We start from the raw sequence: 14,148 nt of genomic DNA, 5'->3' as shown, positions 1-14,148 counted from the left end.
CCCTCCCCATTCTGCATGTTCCTAACACATATGCACCTTCTCATCTGCCCAACATTGTGCCTTTAAAACCTTTTACAAGTGTATTTGTTTGGGTTACATAATATAACTCCTAAGCCCTTCCTAAGAATTTAAAAAAATCCTAAGACAGGATAATGCATTAAGGCAGCTCAATCTTGATTACAGCTGGGTCACTGAAAAGAGAGATGTTTTGAATGTGGGCCATCAGAGATTATATCTGAAGCCTGGGTGACCCTTAAGGAATTAAGGTCAGGATGAAGTGCAAGAAGATGATTAAATCAATTAAAATTTCCATCTGAATGACTGTGTGGAGACAGCCAAGGAGGATGGCTGCCTGGAAGCACTGAGAGCCTCCTGACCAGGACAGTGCTCTCAGTTACTGTTTGCAGTTAAGAAGCAATGATGAAAGTCATCTGGAACTGGGATTAGAAGCAGGTTCAGGGCATCATATTTCACATCTTCTTTCCAGATGTCACTGACATCATTAGAATTCTGGGGAAAAGAGAAAAATACACATAAAAAATTAACTAACCCTTAAGAGACAAAAAAGAATGTCAAAATGTTCTTTCCTGGATTTGCCATATGCCTCTTTCCCAGTAGGAATTTCTTTTATAGACAAAATTTATCATGGTGCACGCATACCACCCATACAGGTAGTCTTTCCCTTTCACAGGAAATTAAGACTCAGTATGAGGCATAACATCTACCATTATGATGATATATATAAATGTGACATTTCCCAAATGTAACTGTTGGTAGACATGACTGAGAAGTCAAATCTATTCTGGGTTTAGTTTTCCTCCTAACATAATGGAAATCTTGAATGCAAGATGTTTCCCTTATTGGGTCCCATTCAAAACAGAGCCTGATAAATACCACTGAGCAAGGTGCATGACTCTGACATCTCAAAGGAGAACTCCTCAGTCAACTCTGTGGTACTGTACATATAGCTCAGTCCATGAAAATTAGTTAAATAATGCCACACAGACTACTTGGTGATTTGAGTCACTCACCCCACAGTTAAATGTTCTGGAATCAGATGAGCATACATTCCAAATTCAGGGGACATCTAAGTTTTGCATAATGCTTTTAACATATTTCCCAGAGATATCCAGTATGGGATAGATTCTATGTGACTTTCTCAGAGCTGTTAAGTCTCTTGGGTTGGTCCTAGGGAGTGGGAATGGGGAAGAGTTACTATTGAATAGTTCTACTTATGTGTCATAGTCTAGTGCAGGGTTTCTCAGCCTTGATGTTATTAATACTTGGGACAAATAATTCTTTGTTGTCTCTGTGTTGCAGGGTGTTTAGTAGCATCCCTAGCCTCTACCTACTAGGTGTCAGTAGCACCCACACACAGTTGTGACAACCAATTATATCTCTAAATATTGCTAAATAATCTCTAAGGGAGACAGGCAAAATAGCCCCTAGATGAGAACCACTGTTCTAGTGAAAGCAAGGAGGGAATATGCTCAGGAAGTAAAAGGGTTGAATTAGGATTGTGATTCTCAGGATCTTATTCTATAAAGATTACCAATGATATCTGATTCAGGAGCCCCTGTCATGTATTCCCATCATCCCCTATGCATGTCCTTACTCAGTTATTAACCATTAATATATTTCAAACTTAGTTTTCTTACTTGACTTGACCATTATAATACGTATAGTAGGAATTTAACAAATGTTATGAGTTAATGAGTTAATTAATGCATATGTCAGGTACAGTATAAAATTATATGTTTGTGTCTGGGTGCCATCCTTGGGTGTTTCCTCTTCCAAGAATGTTTGAAGAATCAGGTAAACAATGAGGATAGCAAATCAAGGCCATTTAAAAAAGGTGCTTCCTCAGCCATAAAGTGTTTCAAGAGACATTCTTTTTTTTTTTTTAAGAGAGAGTGAGAGGGGGGGGAGAGAGAGAGAGAGAGAGAGAGAGAGAGAGAGAGAGAGAGAGAGAGAGAGAATTTTTAATATTTATTTTTTAGTTCTCGGCGGACACAACATCTTTGTTGGTATGTGGTGCTGAGGATCGAACCCGGGTCGCACGCATGCCAGGCGAGCGCGCTACCGCTTGAGCCACATCCCCAGCCCAAGAGACATTCTTTATTATCAAGTACCCAATGGCTTTTCATGTGCTAAACAATCATACTATCAGCCAACACAGTGCCCTCTAGACTTTTCTCATGAAGGTAAAAATTGTTATTACTACAAATGGAAAAATCCTTTCATAAATAATGAAATTAAATGCACCCACAAAATGAAGCAAGGATTACAAAACCCTGGTTAAGGTCCTATGCCTCATCCACTTGACCAGCTATGGCTTGGCAGTTCCAGATCTACAAAATAATGGAGTATATCTACTTGGTGTTCTACTTCCTGAGAATTCTAGGATTCTGAGGGGGACTACACTGAGAGCATGTGTGCATAAGTATTGGACTTAAGCTCCATGCTGATGGTAAAGGTTGTGTTTGCACCATCTTCTTTTGTGAGTACTTTGATGAAAAGCTAATGTTGGTTAAGTACCTGTGACCACAGGGTCCACAGAGATACTTGGTACACAGATCTCACTTTATAATCACAACCACTTTGTAATATAGGTGTCTTAGTCAATTTAAAGGAGAGGAAATTTATTGGGAGTTCATGGTTTCAGAGGTTTTAGTCTATAAACGCCACACTCCATTGTTCTGGGCCCACGGTACATCCTGGGTGAAGTGTGTGGTGGAGAGAAGCAGCTCCTCTCTTGGCAGCAAGGAAACATAAGGGGTCTAGAGGAGGCAACAGGCTGCAGGAAGAACAACTCTTCTAGGATATATCTCCAGTGACCCACCTCCCTGAGCTTTGCCCTCCCTGACTATAGTTACCACCCAGTCGTCCCATTCAAACTAGGATGAATCAATTAGGTTACAGCTCTCATAACCCAATCATTTTACCTTGGAATGTTCCTACCTTAATAGGAGCTTTGGGGGGACATCTCAGTTCCAAACCATAATAATAGGTATTTACATTCCTAATGTGTAGATGAGGGACAGGATTCCTGGGATCAGAGCTGCAATTCCAAGGTGTCTTCTAACTCTAAAGCTCTTTCTGCCACACCCCACCAAAACTCTTTTAATTCAATGGGTCATCAGATCATATAGTCCAGTACTATGATAAATGTTTGGAACTTAAAGATGAATGAGACGTGATACCTGCTTCCAAAGATGTCACAGTCTAGAATGAAAAAGTGGTGGGAATAGTTACATTTGGATATAGATAAGTATGTAAAAAATGTGTGAAACAAGGGAGAGGGTATTATTTCATCACTATTAGGAAGCTTTGTCTGTAAGCATGATTATGCTCATTAGAAAATTCAGAAAATGCCATTAACTCAATTAGACTAGTTTCCTTCTTTCTATCCTTTACTAATTGAATAGTCATCAGGCCTGGTGGCACACACTATACTCCCAGTGATTTGGGAGGCTAGCAGGAGGATTGCAAGTTTGAGGCCAGCCTTTTCAACTTAGAGAGACCCTGTCTTAAAATTAAAAAGGATTAAGGATGTAGCTCAGTGTTAGAGCACCTCAGAGTTTAACACCCAGTACTGGGGGTGGGGGGGAAACAAAAATAATAGAATTAATTATCTTTGAGGAAAATAAGTTGTATTCCAACTTATAGACTAAATTTACCTTCTTGCTCACATACTCTCTTTTGTCCATTTGTTTTGTTTTTGCTTTATTTAAAGAAAACAGTTTTAATGTCCAATGAGAGTGGACACATGCCATTACACCATATTTTGTAAATGCAAAATGAAACTGGAGAAATTTTTCAGGAAGAGGGATAGCAAAGAATGCATAATATCCCAAGTTCTCACTTCCACAGAAAGACCACAGAATAGGATGTAGGGAACCATGTAACCATGGGCACTTTCTGATCCAGAAAAGTCCTCTGGAAAAAGGGACCTCCATGATTCCTTTTCTGGAGTGGTCACTTTACTGCTGAGTGAGCTCAGTCCAGATGAGCCAGATGCTTGCTGGGAATAGAATGAGCCTGTCCCATTTTGATGTTTTAAGAATATTGGTAAGAGTAGTTATCTAGATATGAGAAGATGGGTAGATAGTCCACTTGGAGCAGTTGGGGCTTTGCTTCTGCAAGAGCACATTTTCTTAACTTCCAATTGTCTCTTACTTTTTTCTTCCTCACTCATATTTATTATTCAGTCCATTTTCCTTTGCTCCTTCATTGCTATTTTGATCTTTGTTATTCTCCCTTTGGTTTTCATTTCTGTCCCTAGTCCTTAAAAATTTTATGAAGGCCATTTCCCTCTTTGTTTTCAAAATGTATTGATATTCAATAGTCTTCCTTATAGAGTTGCAAGCTGAATTGGAAAAAAAAAAAGTAAGCCCAACTATCTCAAACTTTTGAAACTTCTTTTTGAGAAAAGGGAAAAGGTTCAGGTCAGTTCTTATTTTTATCTGGGTTTTCCCATTCAAATAGCATAAGGAATGTAGGGAGATTTAGGGGAATACAGACAAGGTCATGAATAATTCAAATATACACTAGAATGCAGAACTTTTGGAGCAACCAGTATATTTTAAGGAGAATATTGGAAAAACACTGGAGAATGGAAACAAATATTACCTCTTCTTATCATTTTTATAAGAAGAACACACTAAAAAATATTGAATGTACTTTTCCAATTATAAATAACAACAATCTTGTTTCCAAAACAGAAGTCAAACTGAACCACAGTGGTAAGTAGAAGTGTTCTCCATCTTAATGTGTCTTTAATATGCTTTTAAAATAAGAAAAGCTACACGAAATTCAAAACTTTTCAGAACTCTGGATATTATGTTTGTACTGATTTTATTTTTGAAATATATACATTTATTTTAGGCACTTACTGATAGGTATGGCCAGTTTTCAAAAAAAATTAAACAGGAAATGATTTTTTTAAAGAGGGTTATTTAATTGTAGGAAGGTTTAATATTATTTTCTTCCAAAATCTAGTGAGATGATATTGTGCAGGGATTCCTGGCACCACATGCTCTTATCATTGCATTGACACACTGGGGGCAGTTGAACATCTGGTTATGTTCCTTTTATACCTGGTACCACCTGTGGTGACAACAGTGACAGTTCCTGGCACATACTAGATACTCAATAAATGCTGTTTTTTCTCCTTCTTCCTTGAATCTATCTTACAAGTACTATTAAACTGAGAAAATCTTCAAAGCAATCTATCTTTGATTGTTGACAAATACATAGACCTTTGTTTCAGTCTCCAGAAAACCCATGGACTCTTCTATTTGGGATCCATCACTTTCTGAAGAGAAAAACATCAGAAAAATTTTATTTTTAAAATTAATCTTTATTTATATATGACAGCAGAATGCATTACAATTCTTATTATACATATAGAGCACAATTTTTCATATCTCTGGTTGTATACAAAGTATATTTATACCAATTCGTGTCTTCATACCTGTACTTTGGATAGTAATGTCCGTCACATTCCACCATCATTTCTAACCCCATGCCCCCTCCCTTCCCCATAAAAGCTTCCAGTAATTTTAATTTCCATTCCAGTCATTTCCTTACTGTAGGATTAAAAGAAAATAACTATTTTTAAACTTCCTCTAGGTCATTTCTCTGAATAAAAATTTACCTTCTAGAAGATCTTATATATTCATTGGTGTATGGTTAGGTGAATTCTTCCCTTAATATCCTAGAAAGTAGATGAAGAATTTGAAAGTCCTAAGAGAGCTCTGAAATCTGCCACATAATGCATTGCTTTAACTAACTGAAATTAATGTGGGTAAAGTTACAGAGTTCTTACTTTTTCTTCTTTAGTGAAATTCTGAAAAAGTCATCCAACCTGGAGAAGGACAGTAATTTATCACTCCAGAGCACTCAAGTTCCAGAAAGAAGACACGCAACATTGGGTAAGCTGACTCTTTTTTTGTAGAGTGCAGAATAGGCCTTTTGGAACAGCCAGCAATATTCTAATCTTTAAAGGGTTCATACCTCAAACTTTGAAAACAAAGATGGAATGCTTAGAATATCTCTAAGACATCAGAATATTCCCCATGATTGCCTGAGTGCAGTGGTATAATTATATAAAGTTCACTAGAATCAAAAGAAACTAAGTTCTTATCAAAATACCCTTTAGGAACAAAATCCTAGGTGTTGAGAATTGTACTGTGTCCCAGAATTGAATCTGAACTCTTTACTTGTCTGCATTTAGATGGTTATGGGATGGTCATAAATCCTGGTAATAAACATTATTGGAAAGTATCTCAAATACATTAGAGACTAGGGATATATTAGTGGACAAAAGATTTTTGTATGTTGGAATATGTGCTCTAGGGGAAGAATAAGGAGTGTCTTTAACAATGCCATGGAATATTTTACACTAGGATATTAAATAGCATTCCCATACAAGTTGATGAAGTCAATGAAAGAAGTCCTGGGTTAATGTAGTAGGAACATGGTGGCAAATGTTTTTGAGTAGTTAATGTTCTGTTATGAATGATCTGTGGGTGTTTGGCTGAGTAGGTTAAATCACAGTAGAAATAAGGTCATGGTCTTATGGTTCAGTAATCTTTGCTTTGCTCGGTAGCCACAGATTATGTTTCTCCTCCTGGCTAGTCTTCACACAAATGTTATTTCCTTGGTCTGGAGAAATCAGACAGTAAATTCTTTAGCCCCATGGGCACTAAAATAAAGCATACACCTTTCTGATGATGGGTTACTGGTATCTTTGAATACTAAAATTCTTTGTTATGAGGATAAGAAATACTTATCTTCAAAATTCATAAAAATCACCATATTGGCTTACTGAATATCCATGGTATAAACAAATGTACACTTCTAGCTAATTCTCCAAACTCAGAAAACTCTGCCACATTATAAATAGTACTAGATGAGGACCCTTTGGGAATTACTTAATTAGAATATACTGTAGTCTGGATTAATTGCTTCATCCCATTTATTTGATCTGAAATATCATTTAGAAACTACTTTGGGGAGGAGAGAATTTATGATCCTAAGCAGATTTCAGCATCCCAATTGGACAATTAAAAAGAAAGACCATTATCACCAGATGTGCATTGGCAGATCCTTTGAACAGATGTTGGATATGATGGATCTGTGGAGCTAGTAGAGGCACCTCAAATCCTCTAGGCCTGCAGAGAAATGATTCAGTTTATTGGGCAATAATATTGATGATGAAGTTTAATGACACAAACTGGAATGAAAGCAAATGACATATGAATGAATGGGGAAAAAACAGGAGCTGACCAAAACCATCATAATTTTATGTGAAGAGAAAATCTCATGGATTTGCCATTTTGTCAGTGTGAAACTTTCACTGGAGTGACATAGTTAAGCACATTCTTGTTTGGGGTATATGAGGTTACAAAGGATTGTTATGGATTCTTATGTAATCCTGTTCGTGTGTGTGTGTGTGTGTGTGTGTGTGTGTGTGTGTTTGTGCGCGCGCGCGCATGCATGTAAAATTCTAATACATTCTTCTACTACAGTTCTGGTACTTCCCAGTCCAAGTTCTGATTTGGAAGAGGCTGGAACAGAAACTTTCAATGGCAGTCAAGTGCTTGCACGGATCCTTGGTTTGGAAAAGGTAACTTCATTTAGTTTTTTTTTTTTTTTTATAGAGAGAGAGAAAGAAAATTTTTAATATTTATTTTTTAGTTTTTGGCGGACACAACATCTTTGTTTGTATGTGGTGCTGAGGATCGGACCTGGGCCGCACGCATGCCAGGCGAGTGCGCTATCGCTTGAGCCACATCCCCAGCCCTTCATTTAGTTTTTTAGTGGGCAAATAATAAAGAGGTTGAACACATGTGTTTGGGTTATTGGAGGGATCTCTCACATAGGAAGAAGTTTGGAGTGCCTTTTCCATTTAAGTAACATCTCAGGCACTTTCTTTTTTTAGGCACTCAATAACTACTTAATTTTAAGATATTGTGAGGTTCCTTAAATTCCTGGGCATTTATTTACTTCCCTGGTAAGTCCCTTAATTGAACTTAAGGTTTCATTTAGTAAGAAGTAAGGTGGCATGATATGTGATTTTTTAACTTTCTGAAGTAGAGAAGAAAAAAAATGAAGCTATGATACTCTTTGAACTTGCTACCTCATCCATACTAATAATGTCTTTTGAAAAATCAGAGTTTTGCAAAATATCTCCCCTAAGCAGGCAAATCCTTTTCTTTAGCATATTTTAGAGAGCTTACTTACGGATTTTTTTTTCTGTTTCCTAGTGATCATGCACTTTACATTTCCCAGATTGCAAGATAATAAACATAATTTTTACAAGAGGTGTGAACTTTGTGGCCTGTGAGCTAAATGTGTATGTAGGGGGATTTTAAGAAATTAAATTTGAGTGCCTTTAGGCAGAACAGATATTCTTCTGTTAAATGCAATCCCACTTCTTGTTGTCTTTCAACTATCCGGGTTCATAGATTTGACTTCCTTGACTGGCCTGTATGGTAGGCATTTGAGTCCTGCCTTGCATGCTCTTCAGAAATGAAGAGGAGATAATTCTGAAGGTTTTGCATGAGGAATGATATTCCCCCACCTCTTCTTTTTTTCTCTCGCACATACATAAACATTTTAAATAATTATCCATATAGTAGTCATTTCTTCCATCTGAATCACAAGACATGTCTCTTACTTTTATTCACATTCCACCAACCACAACTACTAGTGCTTATTATGTCTCTGTCAATAACCCTTGGATTAACATTCTGAGAGACTGAGGTATGTCCATAAGATGGGTCATGTATATAAACCAAAGGATGACACCAACAGATTCCAAAACATGTTTCCATGGCTCCTCAAGGCAATTCTGCTAATCTGGCCAAAATAGTAGACTTTCCCATTTAGTATAATCTAGACAGTGAAAGTCTAGTTTATATAATTTTTGAGGTCTCCTTGTCCAGGAAGCTGGATATGCCCAGTTAAGTACATTCTAAAACCTCTCTCAATTGGGCCAGTCTGTAAACTAAGAAATGCTATTCTATTCCATTATTTTTCTTCCACATTGGTTCCTAGAGGACAGTCTTGCTTTGCTTAAGATAAATTCATTAACATCTAGAATAGAAATGCTATTCTCAAAAATACCACTTTATTGTATTGAAACTCCCAAGTCCTCTTTTTCATATGGGATGGATTTTTAGAATTTTGTGAGGCAGCACAGAGCCATATATCCAGGGAAGATAAGCCCAAAGTGAATTCTGTATGTATAGATATATATTTTTAGAGTAGTTGGAGCAGAGAAGGGATGTAAAAATTAGGATGACATATTGATGCCTATGTCAGCAATCTTTCTGATTCTTCTTTTTCTTTACCACTTTCTGCAACTTTTGCAAGAATGAGTAGAGAAATCATTTGGGGGTGAGTTTATGTGTAATGTTAGAAAAGAGATATGGATGGATGACTAGAAAGCCTAGCACTTCTTGTACATCCTAGATAAGTGGATCCTGTCTTGTTCCATTATATTTAGAAGTTCAGTTGCTGGAAAAGCCAAGTGTATCCTTTGTGATGTGAACTTAAGGGAGGATGAAGTTGATCCTCACATCATAAGAAGGAACCCCTGAAGTGTTACAACTGAATGTAGTTGGCTCTGTAAATGTCTAAACAAATTAATAATGGTGAAAGTGATCAATGTTATAGCTGAAAATTGTGCAGAATATGTTACTGATCTGCATATGGAAAGTGTAGGGGGATTATAATAATCCCATTATAAAAAGAACTTACAATTATTGCTTTTAGTAATTATGCTTATGATTATATATTTTTATATGTATTTTTTCCTTTTTTCTTCATCTATGAGACTAAAATGAAACATAAACCATGTGTTCACTTCTAAAAGCAAACAGTTCATCCTAAGAATAGACCTTGAAGCTCCTTCTTTTGGAAGTCTTTCAAAGATAATGATTTCCAAAGGTCATTATCCTAGGAAACATCACGAAGCATTAAGATACCTGAGTTTCTGCTGCTCAGTGCCTAGGATTAATTAATAAGATTTCTGTGCATGAAACATTCTGTCAAAAAACACCTGTTGCATTTAGGTTTTCTGGTCAAAGACAGGAATAAGGTTAGTAAAACAAATCATATGTAAGCCATTTAAATCATAGTGATGACAAGAATTCAGCACATTCACCTCTATTGTCCCTTCACAACTTCCCACAGGTAAACTTGGTGCATTTCATTGTTACTTTAATAATTGCTGTAATAATGCAGGACTTAAAAATGGCTATTGCAAAGACAGGCTGATTTCCTTGAATAATAGAATATTTTAACATCTGCATTTACTAACATTATCTTGCTCTTCTTGCACATGTTTTTAGCTGTTAAAGCAAAACTCAACCTCAGAAGATGTAAGAAGAGAAATGTGTGAGAGCTATCCAGGATACAGTCCACACTATTCATTCTCCTGGACCACTCTAGGAAAAAATGTCTTTAATAAATTTTGCCTTTCCAACATGACCCTTTTAGAGTCTTCTCTTGAGGAACTGAAAGATCAGTTCTCTCAGGTGAGTACAGATCTTTTAATCTCTTCAAGATCTCATTAGCAATTAGAGGAAATATACTGTTTCCATTCTGGGATCCACACAATAAATCAATAGGAATCAAAGAGCTGTTCTCCAGCCCACATGGATTGTAAAATATTCACTGGAAGGTTCTGTTACCACATAACCCTCACATAGACACTTTCACACAACATATAATGTTGGGTAATGTTCACTTATCATTTAGATGTGCAGCATTGATGTGATTTCAGTACTGAATTAGAAGTATTGCATTATGATGAATGTAGACATATAGTAGCAGTAAAACTATGGCTTGCTCTATGCTGAATAAAGATTGGCTTTTCTAGCCAGGCACAGTGACATACACCTGTAATCCTAGGGGCTTGGGAAGCTGAGGCAGGAGGATCATGAGTTGAAAGCCACGCTCAGCAAAAGTGAGGTGCTAAGCAACTCCTGAGACCCTGTCTCTAAACAAAATACAAAATAGGACTGGGGATGTGGTTCAGTGGTCGAGTGCCCCTGAGTTCAATCCCTGGTACCAAAAAAAAAAAAAAAAGAAAAAAGAAAGAAAGAAAAAAGAAAAAGAAAAACAAGATTGACTTTTCTCTGATGTCTGTAGTAAGATTACTCGGGATATAGTGCATATAAATCAAAGTATCAGAGCTATACATCTATGAGAAGTTAGAATAATCGAACCTTTTTTTCTTTTCTCACTGACTTCAAGCCTAATTTGTAAACCTGGATTTTGATGTAACAATATATACCTCTCCCCAAAACTATTATACATTAGACCAAGGACATTCTACTGTAGAATGGTAATAACATTTGGTGTATGCTAGTCCTAAATAGACAAGAGTGAAAATACGACACCACTAATCAACACTTCATAAAATCCACATATAATAAAATATCAAAGAATTCAGAATTCTTTTGAATTTTATCAACAGGAATAAACAGGAATAAAGGAAACATGCATGCTAATTTTTCCCTCAATTCTCTGATTTTTTTTATTTTAAGTAATTTTAAAAAATTATCATTCAGTAACCTGAGTTTCCAAAAGAACCAGATTATAGACGCTAGTCACTACTATAGTGATGCAGATCCAGTATAAAGCACTTAACATCCTTTTTTAATAAATTTGGCAGGCATGTAGAATAGAATATGTCATCAAAAATGCATTGTTCAAAGGCTCACTCTCAGCATGAAAGACCTTGAATTAAGACAGTCTATAGTTCAGCTTCACTGGTATGAATGAACTAAGAAAATTGCTTTGAGTGGAAATATAACAAAGAAAATATGGTACCTCAGAAGTTGCTAGCTGGATCTTGTGATCTAACGCAAGAACAAAATTATGGTGTTTGTTTATTTGCTTGTTCATAGTACAGAGTATATTTATTACATATGCTCACTCACTATCCATTGCTCATTGTAACTACAGCTCCCTGCATTGCTGTGAAACTTCAGAAATATTTTATTGCACTAAGTATGTGTAATTCTAATAATAAACATTTTCATCTATGTATTTCTACACATCATGTATATCATATATATCATTAATATATTTAGACTATTTTTTTATCTTTAACATTCATGTGTATTAGTCTTAAGGGTTATTCACCAAAGAATAAAAGGTCTAGTAAAGGATAGAGAGGAGATAGGCCTCCAACTCCTAAATCATTTCCCAAGAAAAGAGAAGAACATTGCTCCAAAGCTAATTTTGTTTTTGGAAATTAATTTTAATTTACAAATATATAACTTAAAATATTTTATATAAATACAACTTTGTTAGCCAAACTTCTAATATGCCAATTTCTGGAGTTATAGAGAAAATCCAATTATGTTTATGAATTGTAGAAATGGTTGCTTTTTCAAATAATAGATGGCTTCGAACTGAGTGAAGATTCAAAAGATGTGCTTATGTGAACAGTCTAGATTTTTTATGCTTTCCAGGACAGTAAGCCATGTGATTGCAAATGCTAAAGCCTCACCTGATGGTTTGTGATTTTGTTTTTTAAGCTATCAAGTGACCCCAACAATCAGAAGATAGTGTTCCAAGAAATAGTCCAAGTACTGTCCTTCTTCTCACAAGTGCAGGACCAGGCAGCCCTGTGGCAGCTCCTCTCTAGCTTTCCAAATGTGTTTCAGAATGACACCTCACTAAGCAGTCTATTTGATGTCCTCCGAAAGGCAGACAGGTAAGAAAATGTAAGAATTAGATGAACTGGTATTGTTCACAGAGAAGTCTTTTTTTTTTTTTTTAAATATTTCTTGTGAGGTTACTACTATGTACATAATTTAAGCTCAGAGCAAATGAGCTCTCAGTACTTCACTGCAGATGTTAACAATAAAGGTGAGTATGGGTGTGTATGTGTGTATGTATATTTTTATATATATGTATGTGTATACATATATATACACATATACATATATTAAATATATAATACTATATAGAGATAATATGCAATGTATATTAATATATATGAGTATATATATTTATATAAAGTACATGTCTATTTATCTTGAAATCCTCATATTATACTAGAAATAACCTAGAACACACTTATTGGTTAGCTCTCTAAACAACTTTAATTCATGTCTAGGAGACCAAAACTAAAATAATCTTAATTTCAATTTTACAAATTCCAAAAATGTCACAGAATACCCTGAGGTCAAATCCACAGACTGGATCTATTGCTGGAGTTTACTAAGATGCTTGACAGGGAAAAACTGTTAGCTTATTTTTCTACATTTAACTTCATAATGGCAAATTGTTAACAAAAGCCTTTGTTCTGGTTACTACTCAAGTTAATTAAAACATTGGCTCAGCCTTCACTCTTGGTATAAATCACAGTGTTTATGAAATTCAGACATCCTTCTGTAGTTGCAACATTTCTTTAAAAATGTGCTAATAACCGGAAGGGGATAAAAAGATTTTTTTTAAGTAATTAATTGTGATTTTGGAAATATAAAATGAATTCAAACAAAAGTGGATTTGCTGATTTTCTATTCCCAGTATAGGCTACCCATACACATAATGGGAAAACAGTGCCAATTAGTATGGATATTAATTTTCAGCTACCTTTGGAGTAGTGCCTATGGGCCACTTAAAAGATAGAGGACAGTCTTTAAGTAAGGAAAGCTCCATTTCATTTTCAAAAAATTATCACTTGTTTAGCAAAAGGTAAATATTTGTAAAATGCTTCAATAATAATAATTCCTGAAACTGGATCCTTTATCTGGACTTGCTCTTTTGTTGGTCGGGGAGGAGCTGGCTTTTTAGTGAAAATATTTAATTTTTCCTTTAATTAAAAAAGACATTTTTTTCAAATTTGTGTTTCTTAACCAGTTATTTATAAGTTTTAAAAGAAAAAAAAACTGATGTGAACTTTGCTCCCTTATTTCAAAGTCTTTGAGTCTTAAGCTTTCTTTCCACACTAGAAACATAAAGTTCTCTCTTCTGGTTCAAGAACATTTGATTGGGATTTCATGCATGAGCAGATAAATGCATAATTAAATTATAAAAGCAGCATCTTGTCTTTTATATTGTAAGAATAATGTTCTGTATTGCAGCCATTTTCTCTTTGAATAACCTTTTGTTTCT

General features: G+C 35.5%; 1 protein-coding gene across 2 annotated transcripts in view; it reads left to right on the top strand.

Moving 5' to 3' along the window:
* The window catches only part of ABCA12 (ATP binding cassette subfamily A member 12), a gene marked incomplete at both ends in the record, with an annotated part of 168,391 nt that overhangs the window by 59,498 nt on the left and 94,745 nt on the right, over nt 1–14,148 (top strand). For both annotated transcript variants that reach the window (XM_081261060.1, XM_081261059.1), the window contains 4 exons: nt 5,845–5,936; nt 7,536–7,633; nt 10,365–10,550; nt 12,564–12,742. In XM_081261060.1, coding sequence (XP_081117186.1) covers nt 5,845–5,936; nt 7,536–7,633; nt 10,365–10,550; nt 12,564–12,742 — 555 coding nt within the window. The remainder of the gene's footprint in view (nt 1–5,844; nt 5,937–7,535; nt 7,634–10,364; nt 10,551–12,563; nt 12,743–14,148) is intronic.

The sequence above is a fragment of the Spermophilus citellus genome, assembly GCF_964194105.1.
Source record: "Spermophilus citellus genome assembly, chromosome: 11".
NCBI classification, from domain to species: Eukaryota; Metazoa; Chordata; class Mammalia; order Rodentia; family Sciuridae; genus Spermophilus; species Spermophilus citellus.
Note: the sequence above shows the minus strand (reverse complement) of the source record. Positions and strands in the feature narration are given on the sequence as shown.